This window comes from Sarcophilus harrisii, chromosome 2 (genome assembly GCF_902635505.1).
Source record: "Sarcophilus harrisii chromosome 2, mSarHar1.11, whole genome shotgun sequence".
Taxonomy (NCBI): domain Eukaryota; kingdom Metazoa; phylum Chordata; class Mammalia; order Dasyuromorphia; family Dasyuridae; genus Sarcophilus; species Sarcophilus harrisii.
In genome coordinates, this window is record NC_045427.1 from 342,521,029 (window position 1) to 342,543,103 (window position 22,075).

The following is a 22,075-nucleotide window of genomic DNA, read 5'->3' on the forward strand; positions in this document are numbered from 1 at the left end:
TATTCTGATATGTAAAGTTGGTTTTTCCCTGGTAGTTGAGTTAAATTAATTTTCTTATTTTTCTTTGTGTGTCTACTGAGAATCTCTTTGTACCTCATCCTTTTCTTTGCTACTGCCTTTTCTGTTGTAACTTTGTCCCTGTTGATGTATTTTTTCTTTCAAAAGAATTTTTGTCCCCTCTCTTCCATATTACATTGATTGATATGCCATAATTCACTCAGCCATTCCCAAATGGTTGGCAATTCATCATCATCATATAGTTTTTTAAGTTTTGTAAAGCATTTAAAAATGTCTTATTTTATCTTCACAACAACCTTGTAGATACTAGATGTAGATGGCTTTATTATCCCCATTTTACAGATGAGGAAATTGAAATAGACCGGAGATTAATTGGTTAAACATGTAAATTCTTTTTCCAATTTTTTTCTATTTTAATATAGTAACTACAATTTTTATACAGCTATGCCTTTATAACTATGGAGGGTTTTTTGGCTATCAAAAATCTTATTGATACCTTTATTTTTCATTTCCTCCATTTCTGAATCTGTCAGTAGCCTAATGGATAGAATGCTGGGCCTGGAGTCAGAAAGACTTAAATTCAAATTTATACTTCAACACTTCCTACCTGTGTGACCCTGGGCAAGTCACTCTGCCTCAGTTTCCTCAATTATAAAATAGAGATAATAATAGCATCTCCCCTCCAGGTCATTGTGAAGGACAAATGAGAAATATTGTAAAGTACTTAGCACAATGACTGGCACATGGTAGATGCTTAATAAATCCATGTTCCCACTCCCTCTCTCTACTCAACAACTTATCTCTTATAATAAAGAATAAAAAAAAAATCATCTCAGCACAGCTAATCAGGACATAAGACGACAGTATCTGCAATGGTCCATATTTATAGGCTCCCAACTTTGCAAAGGGAGGGCATTTCCTCTTCTTTTCTGGTACCAGACTTGGTCATTATAATTATAAATTGTTCAGTTTAATTCCTACTCCCAACCTCCACCATTTACATTGCTTTAATATGTATATTGTTTTCCTTGTTCTGCTTATTTCATTCTACATCAGTTCAAATAAGGATTTGCTTCATGACAAAACTTAGTAAAGAGCAGATCCTCTCAGGTTTAGTTAAATAGGAAGAGGGGAGTGAGAACAGAGTGATCAGGTTACTCTGGATGAGACCATAGTCACAGCCTTGCTCTCAAGCATGAGCTGTGCAATTTCAAATCCTATTTCTTCTCCCTTTCTGATGATCTATTCAAAATACCCAAATATTTGATTGCTGAGCATGGACCAGTGAGAACAGGATAGTTCCTTGTTTAAAAACTGAAGTCCATAGTACAATGCCTTTTGAGCAGGTGTAAATGATTATTATTATTTTTTTACTTGTCCCATTAAAAAGCATTTTCTTTTGATGGGAAACCACTGGATCGGGTTGAATTGTGATCCCCATGAGGCCTCCCTGCTTCACCAAAATGGTTCTTTTGCAAGTGTGTTGCTGGCTTAGTTCCCTTGATTGTTAGGAATATTTGAGCCTAAAGTTTCAATGAAAAAATGACGACCTGGATTTGCAGGAATTTTTTTGTGTATGTCTGTGTGCATATGTTACACACATATGTGTGTGCCTATATGTACCTGTTTTATAGTTGAATATGTGAATAATAAGACTAAGTTTTTTGTCCAACCAATTGGACAAAGTTGAGACAAAAATAAATAAAATAGAGATAAGGTCAAATGTCAACATCCTTAAGCTTCACTGATATTTAGCTTTTTGAACAAAGACTAAGCAAAATGACCAGGTAGAGCTTATTTTTAGTCATCAGTAAATTTTCCTTATTCAAGAACTTGCATTGACTCACTATTGACTAATCAGTTCAAATTCAAAGCCTCCTATAATCTGACCTGTACTGCATAACCAAATTATTTTCAATTACTGTTCCATAGGTACCCTTTACTTTAGCCACCCATTTCCTCACTGTCTCACTTCCCCCCACACCATGCTTCTTCTGAACTTTACACTTTTGCTTATACTATTCCATAAGCCAAAGTTGTTTTCCTTTTTCATCTCTATATATTAAATTGGACTCTTCCTTTAAAGCCTCACTCAAAATCAACCTCCTCTGTGTAATCTTCCCTATCTGTTCCACTTCACAATGGTCACTTCTTCCTCTGACCTCTTATAGTATTTATTTATGCCTGTATAACTCATATAACTATATTGTCTCCCTCTATAGGTTTTTGAAGCTGTGATTTCCTGGATAAATTATGAGAAAGAAACCCGCTTGGAACATATGGCTAAGCTAATGGAACATGTCCGTCTTCCCCTCTTACCAAGAGACTATCTTGTCCAGGTTAGTGAGCCATGAAGAATAAACAGCCCTGTTACCAGAGTTTACTGTAATAAAAATAGTTTATTTTTATTTTTTACTTTTTTGCTTGAGTTTGAATCTTAGCTCTGCTAAATACTGTTATGTGTCATCTTAGACAAGTCTTTTAAGTTTTCCTGGCCTTATTTTCCTTATCTGAAAAATAAAGACCAAATACTCTTTAAGGCTCCTTCCAGCTTTCAGTGATGTGGTCTTTAGGAGCTTTAGGCATACACTTTTTCTCCCCAGTTAAGCCTTGAAACCAAAGCTGAATCAGCTGAGATTAAAGCACTTCCCCTACCTCTGTGTTAAATGAGTGAGGTCAGGAAAGAGTCAAATTAAAAGTCCTTTAGTTTCAAAATTAATGGAAAAATAATGGTTAGGGATGAAAAAGGAAGGGTTCATAAAAATGATTTAATGTTTACAGTTAGAAGTTGTAATGTTCTCTGTTTCTGTTTCTTGGAGGTCTCTGGAGGCAGCCTTAGTTTCAGTTCAGTAATCACCACAAGTGCAGCTAGGTGTTCAAGTCCAAATCCTTTATTATCTCGTTCCAAGTTTTGTCTCCTTTCCTGGGGCCTGGTTAGCTTTCTTAGAGGCCTATCTCTTTCCTTGGTTCCGAGAGCTTGAACTCCTGCCGCCAGTTCTTTGTGTTCTCTGCCTCTGCCAGCTTCTTGAGGTTCTCCTAATTGTATCTTGGTTTCTGTGGGGGAGGCAAGAGGACCACCATCATGGTCTCTGTCTTCCAGTTCTGATTCTGGCTGAGTTTGTCCAAACTTATATAACTCTCTTATCAAAGGTGTGAATCTTGTAGAACTATACTAAGTACATGTACTGAACTAGAGAACTATTAAGCACCATGCTAAGCAAGCATTGTTTTCTATCAATTCAACTGACTCAGCACCTTGTTTCAGGTTCTGGCCCATAACAAGAAGTAATCTGAGTGTTTAGTTCAACCCTTTCATTTTACAGATTAGAATATAGAGCCCCAGACCCAAGAGAATTGTTTTGTCCAGGATCATATAGCCAATATAATAGTAAGCCAAGATTAGAACCCATATCTGTTGGTTCCTAGTCTAATATTCTTTCCATTACATCATTTATTCTTACTGTAGTATACTGAGTTTCCTAGAGGTGAATTTGAATAGTTAGAGTCAAGGAAAGTTTTATACAAAAAAAGAAAGCAAAATTTTGGGAAGAATGGATGCTTGGAGAGCTTAATATGTTGCTTCTAAAAAGTCCCACTGATTATCATGTATCACTATAGCTAAAATGAAGTTTAAAGTAGAGATTAGAAATAGTGAGAAACTGAACTCTACTCTGATTTTGAAGGGATGCCCCATTGTCATTTATTAGGTATCATTGGTAATGAGTATGTTCAAATCAGATATTAAATTGAATGAGTCAATTTGTGTTTTGGTGAGAGTTAGGAATATCTAAGAGTTGTAAGAGAAATTCTAGAATGATTTCCCATCCCTGTTGTCTCATTCAGAAGTGCCCAGATAAGCATTAATTAGTATTGCAGGAGTTTCACAGATTCTTTTTGTGCCTCACCTTCCCCAATTCCTCCCTCCAAAAATAAGGGTCAGTGACTTTCCAATGGAACTCTATTCTACTTTGGTGCGTGCTGCTGCTGGCACATGATGACAAAGAAATTGGATTTATTTTATCTTTGGGGCTTCTTTCCTTGAAGAAAATTTTCTAAAAATTTGTTTCCTTTGAATAATGAGTTTTTCCCCTTCTTTTTGGTAGGTAGGACCACATTGGCTTAAATAGTGTTATTGCGTCAATTAAGAAAACTGGAAAAGGAAAAACTGGAAAGTAATTTGTCTGAAATTAGATTTATAACAACCTTTTATAGTATATATAAGACTATTGTTTAATTGATGTTTAATTTAACATAGAAGGTCACAACATTAAAAGAGAATAAGTTCATATATATTTTTCATATATATGGCTGGAAGGGAGTTAACAAGGGAATTGTTAAACAAGGGAGGGCAATCATAAAATATAAAATAGTTAATTTTGATTATATGAGATTGAAGGCATCTTTTAACACAATATATCTGAAATAGAACTCTTTTCTTCTCAGCCCCAGACCTTTCTATCTCTATTGCTGTAGAGGGTATCATGTTCCTCCCAGTTTCTTTGGTTGAAAACCTTGGTATATACTAGCTTCTTAACTACTGTTCACCCCAGATATCTACATATTTGCTCCACATTTTCATTTCTCCTTCCACAAAATCTTTCCTCTCACACAACAATCCTTTTAGTTAAAATGCTTGTCATCTCTTACTTGGACTCTTCTAGTAACCTTTTATTTATTTTTCTGACCTCAAATGTTCTGGTCTATCTTTTGTACATCTGCTAAAATAACTTTCCTAAAGCTCAAGTCTACTTTATTACTGTTATCTCCAGGATAAAATATAACTTTTTCTGTTTGATTCTTAAAGCTTTTCATACACCTACCTCTTTTCTTCTTTTTCAGCCTTCTTAGCTGTTACTGCCCTCCATACACTCTACATTTATTAATACTTCCCTTCTTTCAGTTTTCACACATAATACTCCATTTACTATTTATACCAACTCTCTTCCATGCTGATATGTTCTTCCTTTTCACTTTGCTTCTCCAAATTTCTGGTTTTCTTAAAAGTCAGTTCAAGAGCTACCTTCAGTATGAAGCATTTCCTGATGTTTCTAGAGTCTATGCTGTTCCCAAATCACTTTCTATTAATTTGTACATGGTCTACATATACACATATATACACATATTATCTCCCCTAATGGAATGTAAATTCCTCAAGGACAGGAACTATTTTACTTTTGTCTTTGTATCCCTAGTATCTGGTGCAATGCCTACAACATGAGATGCTGAATTGTTGATTGACTAAAAAAGGGAAAGCATTGATCAGGGGAAAAATGTCTTTGAATCAAGTATTTCTGATGGTAGTCATATCCAAGATGTATAGAGAATTAAAACAAATGTATAAGACCAAGAGTCTAGTTCACCTCTCACCACCAAAATTGCCAAGTGCCAAATGATGGAGATACTTAATGATGGAGGGGTTTCAGGAAGACATGAACATTCCACTATTGAGAGAATTGTAAATTCATTCTGGAAAGTAATTTAAAATTATGTTAACAAATTGATTTGGTTGTTGAAGAAGATAATGGGAAAATTGGGACATTAATGCATTGTTAGTGGAGTTGTGAACTGATCCAACCATTCTGGAGAACAATTTGGTATAATGTTCTTGGTTTGGTTTTCTGGAGGTCTAAAGTCCAAAAGTTTTTATTGTCTCCTTCGCCTGGTGCTTTCTTGTGGCCTTCAGAGGGGACTTGTTTCAGTGGAGAAAATGCAGGAGGTCAGGCCAGCCACCAAGAACCTGACCCAAGATGGAACTGAATCTCTCTCTCCTAGGCTTTGAGAGCTTGAGCTCCCACCTCCAGTGCACTTGTCTTCTCTGGCTCTATCTCCGAGCCTCTCAGTCTCCCAGGATAGCCACCTGGAGTCTGACTGAAAGTGGAATGAATCTTGTCCAATCCCTGCTGGCTGTTATATACTTCATTATCATAGGTGTGAATCTTGTGGAACTATCTTAAGTACTAAGGACATGAATAAACTAGAGAACTATTAAGCACCAGGCTAAACTAGATAACCATTGTCTTTATCAATTCCACTAACTTAACACCTTGTATGAATCCTTGTTTCAGAGTTCTGGTCCATAACAATTTGGAACTATGCCCAAAAGGCAATCAAACTGTGCATACTCTTTGATCCAGCAATATCACTACTAGGTTGTATCCCAAAGAGATCATAAAGGAAAAAAGGACCTCATGTATAAAAATATTTATAGCAGCTCTTTTTCTTGTGGCAAAAAAAAATTGGAAATTGAGGGAATGCTTATCAGTTGAGGAACAGCTGAACATTACAATGTAATGGAACATTATTGTGCTATAAGAAATGATGAACAGGTGGATTTCAGAAAAATCCAGAAAAACTTACATGAACAAATGCTGAGTAAAGGAAGAGAACCAGGAAAACATTGTAGAGGGTAACCATCATATGATGACCAATTATAATTGATTTAGTTCTTCTTAGCAATATAATGATCCAAGACTCATGATGACAAATGCCATCCATATCCAGAGAAAGTTTTAATGCAGATAGAAGCACACTATTTTTACTTTTAGGGGTTTTTTGTAGCTTTTCCTTTTTTTCTCTATCTTGTTTCGTAACATGACTAATGTGGAAATGTTTATATGCCTGCACATGTAAACCACTATTAGATTTCTTGGCATTATGGGAAAGAGAGAAGGAGAAATATTTTGAACATCAAAGTCTTTAAAATATTGAGTTGAAAACTTTCTTTACACATATTGGAAAAAAATAGCATTTACCAAAAAAAATAGCATAGGTAAAAAAAAATGCCCATATTCTTGGTGTCCATATCTCTTGCAGAGATCTACTGCTAGACATTTGTACTCATTAGGTCAAAAAAATGAAGGAGTTATTACATACCACAATATTCATAAGAATACTTTTTTGTGGTTACAAGAAACAAAAGATATCCATCAACTAGGGAATAGCTAAACAAATTATGGTGCATGAATATAATGGGATATTATTTTGCTGTAAGAAGTGGAAAATATGAAGAATTCAGAGAAATATTTATATAAATTGTTGCAGAATGAAGTAAACAGAAGAAAATACACACAATGACTTCAGCAATGTAAATGGAAAGAAAAACAGTCATAACAAAAAGAAACTGAATATTGTGTAAAAACAATCATAACAAAAAGAAACTGAATTTGGTGTAATCCATGATTAAGTTTGACCCCATAAAACAGATGAGAAAATGCATCTTTCTCCTTTATTGGCAGAAGAGGGAGGCTTATGAGTGTGTCAGATTTTGTAGTTAATTTAATTTTGCTGAAATCATTCCTTATCCTCCCCTCTTTATTTTTAGTTTTTCACAAGGGTTGGCTAGTTTGTGGGGAAGCTGGAAAGGATATATTCAGAAATTAGTGATATAAAAACAAAATATATCAATGAAAATAAGGCTAAAGAAAGAAAAAGAAACAGGAGGAAGGGAAAGGGGAAGGATATAACCTTTTTTCAAAAGAAATGAATATTGGTTCATATTATTGGCCCCCCAGTCCTATTATGCATAATTTCCTTTTTTCCCTTTCTATCTCTGCTTGTATCTTACTTTGATGACTTCACTGCAGAGAAGTATCTCTACTTTATGTGTTGAGGAAAGGGTGCTTAAGAGGGTAATATAATTCCTAATGATAAACTCTGAAGTGATCATTGACTTTTCTGATCCAAACTCAATTTTTCCAAATGACCTAGTGGTGATGTTCTAGTTTCTTTTTAAGCTGTTATTGGATGTGGGTTATCCTTAAATATCTGGCACACCTTCAGCTCTCAGAGGTTAACAGTCTGAGGTCACAGATGCCCATATCTGATATACAGTTCTTTGGGTCATTGTGACATTTGCCTTGGTTAGCCTGTACCTGTAAGAATGCAGTTTCTACTCTCTACTCCTCTTAGGTACTTCTTCCACAACCCAGATAGTTTGCCACTAACAGCCTTTGTTTAACTCACTTTGTTTAAGTCACAGACTTTCTTGTCTGAGTTGAAGAGTTCTCATCTCCCTGGGAAGCAGTATGTTCATTTTGAGATATTTGAATTTGGTTATTAGGATGAACTTTCTCTAGCTCTTCTTGGTATTGGAAAGAATTCAGTTTGGCTTTTCTTGTTATTTGCATGTAGATTTTTCTATCTACTTACTTTCTGTCTGTTTGTCTATCCATTTGTCTGTCTATTCAGGATATATGAAGTGGTTAGGGAGGAGTAGCACCTCTGGTGTGAGGACTTGCTGAGCCCTTTTCAGATATGTTCTACTTTTGGTGCCTGTCTAGGATCCAGGTCCTAGAAGCTCATTTGTGACTCCAAGAGGCTGCAGCACCTGCAGTGGCCACACCCCAGTAAAAATACCTATCAAAGGGCTAAACCAGGTGGAGCATAAACAACAAGCTTAATCCTGTTGTTGAGTTAGGGGGATGTCTAGCCCTAGCATGTGAAGACTTTCCTGACAGAATGGGCAGATGAGAACAATTTGTCCCAATGGCCATGCCCTGTGGAGAGCTTGGAGCTTGGCCAAACCTTGAAGATGCCAGAATCATCTTCCCAGACCATTACTAGTCATCCTGACTTTTATCCTGCTATTGGGCTCTGATAACTTCAGAAATGAGTTAGGCTGATAATCTTGTGCAGCTCTGCATCACTTCCAATTCACATGCAAGTGAAAACATTACCCATCATCTACTATTTTATTCCAATAGTATGATGTCATTGATCCTCTTCAAAAACAAAGGACACATAACGATAACTATCTGCTTATCTGTCCATGTGTCCCATCTCTTTTTCAACTGTTTCTTCCTACCACTTTATACTCTTTATATTTATATTTTAACCAACTTTCAAAGGGATTTGTGGAAATTTGTAGTACAAAATAAGATTTATTAAGGATAAAACAAAACAGAAATCCTCAACAGAAAACTAAGCAGAAGTTATTACTAGGTACCTAAAATCAGCAAGTTGATATAGCTGCCCACTAAATTTTACCATAATGTTTAGCAGTTAAGGCAGAAGAGGCATTTATGATTGTCAGTTTCTAATGAAAGAAGGCAGAAACCTTTATCCGTAGAGATAATGTATTTTTTTTCAAATGTTATGATGATGTTTTTTGTTTTGTCATCACAGACATTTCCTGCCATATTCCTCCACCTAAGCACTCCTTTTTATCTCTAGTAATAAAAACATGTTTAAACAAAAACAAGTACCAATAGGCATGGGTAGCAGCATAGGTAATGCTTCATGTGCCTAATCTCCACTTTCCTCTGCTAGAAGAGCTATATGATTTATCATCTGTAATCTTGGACCCTGAATGGTCTTTGTGTTTAATCTACATAATAATGTACTGCTGTAGTGAAAATATGCTTTCCGAAATTAAAACTGAAGTGGAATTTATTACCTGGATTCTTTTACAAACAATATTGGATAGAAGAGTGGTTAGTTTCTTCAAATACTGTTATTCAAAAGATCCAAAAATGCTATACAAATAAAAGAAACTTTTGAAATTTTTTAAAAAACATTGTACCTCAATGAAAATATGTCATCAAAGGGACTGAGATTCTATGTAAGTGCCTACTTTGTATTTGTCTCTGTGCCGCATACTAGGGATGGATACAAAAACAAAAGTGGAAACAGTCCCTACACTGAAAGAGCTTACTGTCTAACTAGGAAAGAAACTACGTATACATATATGTATGTGTGTGTATATGTATATACATACACATAGAAAATCTAAGTATTATATGAATGAACGTTATGTTTAATACAAGTATAGACTACTCCAACCAAATTTGTGTATTGCTACCTCTAGACAGTTGAAGAAGAAGCTTTGATTAAGAACAACAACACGTGTAAAGACTTCCTCATTGAAGCTATGAAATACCACTTGCTGCCTTTGGATCAGAGGCTGTTGATAAAAAACCCAAGGACTAAGCCAAGAACTCCAGTCAGCCTGCCGAAGGTAAGAAGCTGCTCATTTTCATTGAGAACCATTCTTGCTCTGCCCTCTCATTACTAGGTTAAGGAGTGTAACTCTCAATCTTTACATGGTCAGCTACCTATGATTTCCATGCTTATAAGTTGACTATAGGGTTAGATGCTCCTGAAAGGTTAGGAATCTGCAAGTTTGAGATAGGAAAGCAGGAACTGGAAAATTCTCTGTTAGTACCTAATAAGTCAATGTGAATAATAATAATAATAGATATTTATATAATTCTTCAAAACTTGTAAGGTGCCTTTAATGTATTATCTTATTTGAGCCCCACAACTTATCTGTATAGTGTGCGCTGTTATTCTTATTCTCTTTATACAGGTGAGAAGGTTGATACCCGAAGAGGTAGTCACATAGCTAGTGTTAGAGATGGGATTTGAATCTTGATCTTTCTGACTCCAAGTTCAGAAGTTATTCACCATACCACATTGTCCTAGCTAATCTATTTAAGATAATCATAACATTACATATTTTGGTCTAAATGGGCTCTTAGAAATAATCCCCTCATTTTATAGGTGAAGAAACTGAAGCCTGGAGAAGTAAAGACAATCCCTGTACCTCCAAATCCAGTAGTCTTTTCACTTTTTTTTTTACCCCACAATTTTTTTTAGCCCACATTCTTCCCTCTGGCTGACAGTCTTGTAGTCATTTTATTACTTATTACCATCTCTACTTGGAAAATAAAAGATGAGGCAATTCATACAAGATCACTTACTCCTTGTCTATAGACCCAGGCAAAGGTTTGGTGTCTCAAAGGAGACATTAGGATTCACTGTGGATTGTAGGAATCTCTCCCAATACCAGGAACCAGGATAATTAGAAGTGGATAGTGTCACAATGGTAAGATAAGTTCATTTTCTCCTTGATACTGAAGACCAGAACTGTATATAAGCTCACCTACGTCACTGTGTCTAAACTTTGCTTTTTAAAAAATTGATAATTTAGTTCTTCATTTTTATTTCTAAATATTTCCCTTGCACCCTTGTCCTACAAGTTATCTCTTGTAACAGAATTAAAAAGAGAAACATCCCTATGAAATATTCCCCATACTCCCTTATCTTCAATCTCTTCCTATATTCTGACTCCTTCCTTGCTATCCACAAACACATTCATGAGTCCTGCATCCTTAAGAAACCCTTACTTGGTGGTACCACTCCCATTAACTTCAAAGAAAGAGAGAAACTTCTTTTTTTTTTTAACCTTCTCGAGAAAGCTATTTGTAATTTGTGCCTCCATTTCTCTGCTTCTCATTCCTTTCTTATTTTCTGAAGTCTCATTTCCTTCTTTCATAATTCAACTGGCACTACTCTCTCTAAATTTACCAGACTTAATGACCTTCTCTCAGTATTCATCCTTCTTCAACTCTTGGCGACATTTTAAATTGGATCATCTTCTCCTCTTCATCTGTCCTCAATAGGTTTTCATGATACTGCTCCCTCCTGGTTCTTTTAGTATCTGTCTGCCTGATTGTTCTTCTTAGTGTCCTTTTTATCCATGCATGTTCACTGACTGTGGGAATTCCTCATAGCCTTATCTATAGCCTCATACCTTCTTCTATTGTTTCTTTTATCTTTTTCTTCTTCAGTATTTTTCAATCATGTCTAACTCTGTGACCTCATTTTTTTGGGCAAAGATCTGGCATTTCCTTTTCCAGATTGTCTTACAGATGAGGAAATTGAGGCAAACAGAATTAAATAATTTGCTCAGGATCACCCAGTTAATAAGAGTTTAAGGCTGGATTTGAACTTCTTGACTCTAGGTCTAGGGCTTTATTTACTGCCTCACTTCCCTGCCCTTATATTATCTTATTTGATGATCTTATGAGTCCTCATGAGTTCATTGATCATTTCAATGCAGATGATTCCCAGATTTCTATTTCTAGGACTAGTTTCTCTTATGAGCTCTATCTTACATCATCAGCTGCCTCTGTACATCCTAAATTGGATGTCCCGTAGATATTTCAAACTCAACTTGTCTAAAGCAAAATGCATTATTTTCCCTCTATTTTCTTTTGTTGTCATTTTCCTATAATACCTGAGGGCACCACCATCCTCCCAGTCACCTTGGCCCATAATCTCAGTGAATATCATTCTTAGCTCTTTACTTAAATGTCTTCTCACCCTTACAACATCTGTTGTATGCATCTTCTCTCCATTCACACAGCTACCACCTTAGGTAAGCCCCTTATTACTTCTTTCTTAGATTATTGTAATAGCCTTCTATCTGGTCTCCCGGCCTCAAGTCTCTCCCCATTTCATTCCATTCTTCACTCAGTCATCATGGCGATTTTTTTAGAATGTCTAACTATGTCATCCTCTTACATTGACTGCTTGTTAATTTTCTTGGCATGGAAAGCCTCCCTCTATGCATGCTGTAATGCACTTCTTCAAATATGATACTCTTGTTTGCTGTCTCTACTTCTATTGGCTTTTCCTTAAGCCTATATATTCTTTCCTATCACCTCTGCCTTTTGTTTTCTTGATTTCCTTTATAACATAGTTAAATCACATTTATTCCAGAAGACCTTTCTGGGTCCCCTCAAATGCTAATGTCTTTCCCTCCTGGATTATCTTCAATTTCCTCTGTAGGTATCTTATATGTACTCAGTCCTTTAAATATTGTCTTCTACATTGGAAATTCTTTGGGGCAAGGATGGAGTTTTTGCTTTGCTTTGTATCATCAGCGCTTCACAGAGTGCCTGGTACGTACCAAGCGCCTATAAAATGCTTCTTCTTGTTATTAGGGAAAAAAAATCAGTTGAGCCAAACTTAACATCTCAACAGAATCTGACAAATATGCAATGCTCCACTCTCACTATGCAGAGATCTTTAAAAGAAGGGAGGAAAATACACTTTGCCATCTTTCATTTACTTGGCCTTACTTTTGAAAATCTGTGATTAGCATCTTTTAGAGGCAACATGGTGCAGTGGAAAGATTGAATAGAGTATGGAGATCTCAGTTTGAGTCCAACTTCAGCACTTCCTTGCTATGTAAATAATCGGCAAAACATGCTCTTTGAATCTCAGTTTCTTTATCTATGAGATGGGATAATTATGCTGGCACTATCAACTTTGTAACTTGATTGGGGGAGAAAATATTTTGAAAACCTTAAATATAATAACACAAATTATATATGACACAAATGGGAATAATATTATTTATCCATTTGCTATTTTGTGTTGCTGAATTAGTCTCTACTTATGTAAGAAAGCAAGCATTCTGATTTCTGACTATATTTATAGCCCAGGCCCAGCTTGAAGTTCTCCAGTTTGCCTAAGCTATGGTTGTCCTAACTCCATTCCATACCTCATATATGGAAGGTATATAACCTTTGTTTCTCTAGAAATTCAGATTTATCTTCATATGAAAGACAAACATGAAATTTGAAGAATACTGAGGATCTGCTCTCTCCTCCCTCTGAAAATATCTTCTTTCCTTGCATGTACTTGGTTAAAGACATGCAGGACTCAGAAAATAGATTTTATTGAATATGGAGCTGGCCTTGAAGGTGTGGGGAAGCTCTTTCATTACCTCCTCCTTTGATCAGTCTTTGTTCTTGTCAATAGAAACATCTTTTACAATTAGAGTTTATGTCCATGCTTAGACTGAGCACCTTGAGAATCCCTTGTAGGTACCAAGATTACATTTGAAAAAGAGCTTATTGACATTTCTAGATACTAAAGTCAACTTTTTTTTGCCTTTTTTCCCCCTTAGGAAGCAAATTTTTCTTTCTTTTCTATTCTTGTTCTTTAAAAAAAACAAAAAACAAAAAACAAACAAACAAACAAACAAAAAACTCTGTAGAGAATAGTGGCTACATCTCCATGAGGGATTTAAAATGACATCCTAGAAATTCTATCTAGTTGCATTCCTGCCTTTGATCCTAAAATGAATTGATTTGGAAATTCTTAACATGTTTCCCTCAAATGGTCCTGTTTTCCATTGCTCAGGCAAAACATTAGTACTAATACTAATGAAGCACTTCATTTATTGTTGGAACTACAATGGTATCTGATAGTCTTTGAACTTTTGACTTACATTTTTGGTTAATGAAAACATTCTCAGCAAATGCTTTTGCTCTGGTGTGTCTCGCTCTGATCCAAGAAAAGAACCAACTTTGTATTTCTGCTAAAATCTAAACTGATTATCTAAAAATTTTGTATATCAATATAGGTATATTTTCTTTTAATAATATATTATTTAAAAATTTGGGAATAGGAATAGTTTTTCCAACTTCTCTTTCTCCCTTTCTTTCCTAATCTGTCTGTGAGAGGGCAATTAATAAATTGGTTTTGTTTTATTTCTCTTTGACTTAGGTACAAGGACTCTTTTTGTATCATAGGGGATTTGGTAGCATCCTTTCTTTTCCTATGTTTACATATAGTTTATATAATATACAAATTAATTTTAAAAAATTTTTGTTAGAATTATTTGGAAGTTCAAATTAGTTTTTTCCCCTTTGAAAGTTTATTTATATTTTTAAAAAAATTTCTTTCTTTTTTGAGATTGGGTTATTTTTAAAGTTTCCTATTCCTTGGTCTGTTTGTTGGTATTTTATTTTGGTAAATTCCTTTCATTTAAATTGTTAGTTTTATTGGCATGCAAATGGGTGACATAATTTTTAAAAATTTTAATATTTTATTTTTTCACTACTTATAAGTAGAAGCAATATTTAACTTTTTTCCCCCAATTTTTTGAATACCACCTTCTCTTTCTCCCTTTCTTTCCTAATCTCTCTGTGAGAGGGCAAGCAATTTCATTTGGTTATACATGTTCATTTATTCAAAACATAATTCCACGTTAGCCATGTTGTGGGGGGAAAAAATACAGACAGAAAAATCCCAAGAAAGATAAGTAAAAAAAAAATGTATACTTCAATCTCCATTAAGATTCCATGAGTCCTTTCTCTAAAGATAAATGATATTTTTCATTATGAGCCTTTTGGAATTGTCTTGTTTCTGCTGAAAATAGCTAGGTCATTCACAGTTGATCATTATACAGTATTGCTGTTACAGTACACAATGTTTAAATGGAGAAGCATGAAAAATCTTTATTAATTCATAGAGCGTGAAGTAAGGTAAAATTTTCTTCTTAAGGGCTACTATGACTGTATCCCTCTAAAATTATTATTTGTTGTCCCATTGTTGTTATTATGTTTAATGAAATTGTATCTATGATTTGTCCCTTGATCCAGCAGTTCTTTAGGATCAAGTTTTTTAGTCCCTATTATTTTTTAAATAAATTTTTGTTGATGTATTGAATTTTTTACATCATCATAGTTATTCCAATCTTTCTTCTCCATGTCTTTCACCCAGAGAGCATCCTATATAACAAACAATATTTCTTAGAGAAGAAAAAAGTCAGTTCCACAAATCAATATATTGAAAAAATCCCCAAAAAGTGCAATATCTGTTACCTTACTCCCCACCTCCACAAAGGTAAGAGCTGAGGGCCTTCTCTCATATCTTTTCATTTGAGTCATGTTTGTTATATTAATTTTTGATCTTTTGGTATATGGTTGTTTTTTTCATTACATTCTTGTAGTTATTTTGTATATTGTTTTCTTGACTCTGTTTACTTCACTCTGTCAGTTAACAAAGATTTTTCCATGCTTCTCTGCATTCATCACACACATCATTTCTTACAGCATGGTAATATTCTGTTATATCAAAGTTTGTTCAGCCATTCCCAAATGATGGACACCTACTTTGCTTCCAGTTCTTTATTATCATAAAAAGTGTTCTTGTGAATATATGGAGACTTTATTTTATCATTTGCTTTCTTGAGATATAAGCCCAGTAATTTCATTAATTCTTAATCTTTTCTTCAATTATCCTTTAATAAGTATAATTTTTATGTAAAGGAAGTGATGATTATATCTGCATTTGAGAGGATTTTATGCCTAATTCTTGGTCATTTTTGTAAATGTGTATATATATATATATATATATATATATATATATATATATATAATATGCATTTATATATGTATAATATGGAAAGATATATATGTGTGTATGTGTGTATTTCTAAATATATACCTATTCCTATTTTTACACTAATTACCAGAAAGCTAACTTTTCTAAAATCCTATTCAGGTTCTTAACTTCTTTCTTGTTTATTTCTTCTTGGATTTGTCCAGGTCTGAAAGATATATTTTGAGTTTTTCAATTATTTTAATTTTAGTGTCTATTTTTTCATGTAATGTATTTAATTTTTCCTTATTTAGACACCCTATCACTTGATTTATATATATTAAATAATGACATTGTCTGTGATATCTTTGTTTCCTTGTTTTTGATGAAATCTGTTTGCTGTTTCCATGTCTTCCCTCTTTTTTTTGTTTTCAGATGAAATATAATAGATTTTATTCCAGCCTCATTTTAACTCTGTGAATCTTGATGTTTCAGATGTTTCTTATAAACAACATATGGTTATATTCTCCTCTCTAATTCATTCTTGTCTTCTTTTTTATTCACAGTTTTGATATTAATTGTGATTTTCCCTCCATCGTGTTTTCTTATATATTTTCTTCTTTGTTCCCTGGCCCTTTCTAATACAGAATTAAATTGGGGAGAGAGGGAGCAAAAGAGGGAAAGAGGAGGGGGAAGGTAGGGAGGGAAAGACAGAGATAGAGAAAGAGGCAGACAGAGAGATAGAGAAAGACACAGAGACAGAGAGACAGAGATACTCAAGAGACAGAGAGAGAGAGGAATTTGCTCATAAGATGAAATCTGCTTCACCTCTCAGGGCCATATTCTCTTCTATTTACCCAAGAGTCTATCAGAGGTTTTTACTTTTTTCCTTCTTTAAGGAAGGAAACCCTTCCTGTTTAAAATCCTTTTTATGATCTACCCTCTAAGTTTAAAGTGTATTTATTTATGAATAATCCTTCCCTGAATTTATTAATTTGTTTTCCATATTTCCCCACCTCCCAGTTTCCTCCAGTTTTCCTTTTGAATTGAATATATTTCTATACCAAACTGTGTGTGTGTGTGTGTGTGTGTGTGTGTATGTATTTTTTTACCTTTCTTTACATGAGTGAAATGAAATTCATATTTACATGATGCTTGCTTCACCTACCTCTTCTTCCTTGTATGTATAGTCTTGTACTTGTATATTGTGATTATGTGAGATAGGAAATTACCTTGTACTTTCAGTGTATTCTTTTCCACCTCACTCTGTTTTCTTTTCTTTTTTTTTTAAATCATCAAAACAACATAAATATTCCTAGGCTCTCTGTTTTATTGAACTCTTTTAAGACTCTTGGAAGACTCTAGAATTTTGTGGGAAATATTTTTCTACTTCACTAGAATATAAATAATTTATCTTTATATCATACCTTCCAATTGCTCATTTACTTTTTTTTGTTTCTTTTTAATTCTTTACTTGTATTTTAAAGTATTTACTCAACTCATATCTTTTCATCAGGAATTTTTAGAAGTCCTTTAACTAAAGGTTCATTTTCTTTTCCTTGTAGGATTATGCTCAATTGAACTTTGATGGGAAAGTTTTTAGTGGTAAGCCTATATCTTTAGTTTTCCAATAATAATATTTTTTTTCCTTTCCATCTCAACACTCCCAAACATACAAACAAATAAACAAAACTTCAAATAAATATATGCATTGGTAATGTATTTTGCATTTTAATTTGCATTTGCATCTTAAGTTTCTTTCTTCTCTGTCAAGAGGTATCATGCTTCAGATTCAGTCCCTTGGAATCATAGTTTGTCATTTTATTGACTAGAGTTCTTAAGTTTTTCAAAGTTTTTTGCATTGTGTGGTTTTTCTCCTAACTCTATTTGTTTTTTTTTTTTTTTTTGCATTGATTCATCTAAGTTTTCCCGGTTTTCTATGAAACTGTCCATTCCATCTTTTCTAATTTTACAATAATATTCTATTACTTGTATGTGTGCCATACTTTGTTGCTACTACAAAACTGAGCTGCTATATATATTTTTATATGTAGGGATCCTTTTCATATTTCTTTTCTATCACTTGGCTATAAACCTAATAGTGGTATTTCTAGATCATAGAATATGCATAGTTAAGTGACTTTTTGGTTTAGTTTTAGTTCAACTTATAGTGCATTAGTGCACCTACTTTTCTGTAGCCCCTCCAACAGAAGCCTATGTCTTTTTTTTTTTTTTTTTTTGCTTTTTGCTTTTTTTTTTTCCTGAGGCAATTAGGGTTAAGTGACTTGCCCAGGGTCACACAGCTAGGGAGTGTCAAAGTGTCTGAGACCAGATTTGAACTCAGGTCCTCTTGAATCCAGGGCTGGTACTCTATCCACTGCACCATCTAGCTGCCCCAGCCCATGTCTTTTGATTTTGAAATTTTATACTCCAAGCTTTCTTCTTCTTGCTAGTGGTAGATGGCAAGTTGTTTTCAATCCTGGTTGTGGATCTTTGATATTTGAAGTTTTTCTTTCTGATTGCTTAAAGAATCTTTTAAATTAACCTTTTTTTCTCCTCCCTCACTCTCTCCCTTTCTCTCTCTTCACTTTCCTTCTCTTCCTCCCTCCTTCCCTCCCTCCCTCCCTCCCTTTCTGTCTCTCCCCCTCCTCCCTCTCTTCTTCCTTCCCTCCTTCTCCCCCGCCTTTTCTCTCATAATTCTGGAGAAACTGAGACAAGATAGAGATTAGAGAGTTTTTAATATTTTATTTGGATTTCTGAGAGGGAGAGATTTTCTGGGACCAAAGGATCCATTTTGGTCCCAGAGCTGATGTCTCAAAGCATTCAGCTTCAGCATCAGGAAGGAAGGTGAGATTCCAATGAAGTATATATATATATATATATATATATATATATATATATATATATACACACACACACACACACACGGCTCCAATATCAGTACTTAAAGACAAAGGTAGGGGATGGGGTCCAAACACTGAGAGCAAGAATTTTAATGGTTGGGGGATAGGATCATAAATTCTTATAAATTGGAGTAAAGGAGATAGTCAAACTAGAGCCAGGAAATCTGGAGAGAGAGAGAGGTAGAGGTATTTAAGTTAGGACATCTGGAGTCTTATCTTTTGGAATGCTAGATCCCTAAAGCCCTAATTATTGGAATACATGGGAGAGCTGTTGGAATACATGGGAGCCACTTGACAGTGGCTGCTGGAGATCCAACCCAGACCTGCAGAATGGATCTCTTCTTGTGAGATGATGATGCAAGGAGACTGAGAGGCAATTGCTGTTCTCTGACCTCTCTGACCGAGAGGCTATTGCATTGTCTGACCTCTTTCCACTTCCCTGAAGCAGTTAACCTATATGGTCTCTTCTATTCACCACTTTCTGGATCTCTTCACATTACCTGGTGATAATATTGAAGCTGCTCACACTGGACACTGACCTTTTATTGGATTATAAAACCTGTATTCTCCCCATTTGTAATCCCTTTTCCCCACCAGGTTTTGTCTGATGGATCATATCAGAATCCTGACCTGTTGGAATCTTTACAAATTGTTAAGTCATTAGAGTTGATAGAGACAATAATTATCTAATTTGGCATGGTTCAATATGATTGATTTGATCTTAGAAGGAGATATTTTGGGCCAGAACTTGAAACAAGGTACTAAGTACAACTGATAGAAACGATGCTTATGTTCACACCTTTAGAGAGCTTATAGAAGCAAGAAATATTTAAGTACTCATTGGAGTTCACATGTTTGGGAGATTTCAGGGTTTACAAAGAGATATCTGAATTCACACCTCCCTTAATCCCTGCCTCCAGAAGGCGGAGTCAGTCTTTTACACTCAGCATAAATCCAGTGAGCCACTGGAGAGAATTTCTCCAGAACATTGACTGGGGTCAAAGAGCACCACTCTGGGAGGAAGCCTACAAGCCCTGTCTCAAAGGCAAGAGTCATTGCATCTTCCACGTTGGTGCTGGCTGGAGGCTGAAGAAAGTAGAGGCAGAAGCAAAGGACAAAGCTGCAAGAGCTCTTGGAACCAAGCAGAGAGATAGGCCTCTGAGCTAACCGGGCTATATTGAAGGACACAATGAAAGATCTGAACTTTTATCAGCTGGCTACGATTTTGGGTGATTGTAACTGAAACTAAAGTTGCCTCCAGAAAACCTCCCCAAGAAACCTGCTTTCTCCCAGAGAGAACTCTTATATTTTAAAGAAGAAGATCACCAACACTGACCTTTTAAAGACTCTCTGGGTATAAACTTGGCTGCCATCATGCCCCACCTGTTTTTTGCCTGGGACCTTGGAACTAGGCCTTGCTTCCCTGGATACCTGGTACCTGTACTTTATCCAAAAGTTTACAGAGGAATTAACTTGGAAAAGAGTATGCAGTTCATGACAAAGAGAAATGTATTGGAATTTGGCTCCCTGGGCCAAATAAGTTCCATGCTCCTGCTTTTAGATGTACCACCATTTAAACCTGAAGACAGACTTGAACATCTTAACCCAGGAGAGTGGTACCAGGTATCCAGCTCTCATTCCCAGTCTGCAACAACCAGCAAAGGCTGCCCTGCAACTCCTTCAGATGTTATGATCCATAGCTATGGAGGCTTTTGGAGAATTGACTTGTCCCTTAACACCTAATTATCCCAATCCTAATGGTCAGGAAGGGGGACTGAGGCAGAACAATTCAAGGAACTGAGGCAGAACAGTTCAGGGAAAACTGAGGCAGGACAATTTAGGGAAACTGTGGCACAACACTTCCTTCCTTATTTCAGAAGTGTCAAATATGTACTCTATAACATGCCCTCAGTTGAACCAAATTGAAATTTAATAAAATTAATAAAATCATAAATAAATAAAAATACAATGGAACATAGATAGCATTAATTAAGTAATTTTTTAAACCAATATTCAGCTTATAGGTACCTTTATGTATGGCTTTGTGACCAGGGCTGATGTCAAAAACATCCAGCAGCTGATGTGTGCTTCCCATGAAATATATATGCATGTGGCTTCAAGCTCCCAGGGGTGAACCGAGGTAGGGGAGGAGTCAGAGCACTGAGAGTTGGAACGGACTATCAAACCGGTTCTGACAGGGTGTGGGGAGGCACTGGAAATTCTGATAAGTTGGGATCAAGAAGAACAATGACAGGTTGGGGGAGGCACAGGACATTCTGATAAGTAGGGAAGGAATGGGGTCATGATGTCTAAGATAGAAGGTTTTTCTCCTTACCTGGATCGTGATGATTAGGAGGGGAGATGTTGCAACCTGGCTGAACAATTCAAGGAAATTGAGGTAAAACAATTAGGGAAACTGAGGTAGAATAATCAAAGGAAACTATGGCAAAACAGTACTTCTTTAGGTTCTTAGAATTGTTTCCTATTGCATCATAATATTCCATTATATTAATGTAACACAGTTTGTTTAGCTATCCCCTAATTAAAAACCATCTGCTTGTTTCCAGTTCAATTCTTTGACAAAAAGTGCTTCTATAAATGTTTCTGTATCTAGAGAATATTTCTTTTGGTTTGTAATCTCCTTGGGGCACATATATCTAGCAGAGAAATTTTTGGGTCAAATGATATGGACATTTTAGACACTCTATTTGCATAATTTCAAATTGTTTTCCTGAAAGTCATACCAACAATAGTTCTCACATTGATCCCATTTTTGCCAATTTATTGGGTATAAGGTGAAGCTTGAGAGCTGTTTCTTATATATACACTTTGTTCTTTTCTCTGATACTGTCACTATTCTAGTTCAGGCACTTAGCACCTCACACCTGATCTATTATAATAGCCTGCATAATAGATGCATCTACTTGTCTTAAACCTCTTCCCACTTTAGTCCTTTCTCCATTTATCCACTAATAGGATTTTCTTAAAGTGAAGGTCATATCATGTCACCCCTCTACTCAAATTCTAGTCACTTCCTATGGCCTTCAGGGACAAATGCAAATTAAAATTCTACCTTCTATGGGAAGTCTTCTCAAATCCCTCTTAATTCCCAGTGCTTTGTTCCTTATCCTCTATTTATTTTGTATATAGTTTTCTTTGTACATATTTATTTTCATGTTGTCTCTCCTTTGAGATTATAAATTCTTTGAGGACAGGAGTCCTCTTTCGTTTCTTTGTAGGTCCAGCATTTAACA

The 22,075-nt window shown here is 35.3% G+C and overlaps 1 protein-coding gene across 2 annotated transcripts in view; it reads left to right on the forward strand.

Moving 5' to 3' along the window:
* Positions 1–22,075, forward strand: part of KLHL3 (kelch like family member 3) — a 175,258-nt gene that overhangs the window by 99,569 nt on the left and 53,614 nt on the right. For both annotated transcript variants that reach the window (XM_031953008.1, XM_031953009.1), the window contains 2 exons: positions 2,241–2,357; positions 9,824–9,973. In XM_031953008.1, coding sequence (XP_031808868.1) covers positions 2,241–2,357; positions 9,824–9,973 — 267 coding nt within the window. The remainder of the gene's footprint in view (positions 1–2,240; positions 2,358–9,823; positions 9,974–22,075) is intronic.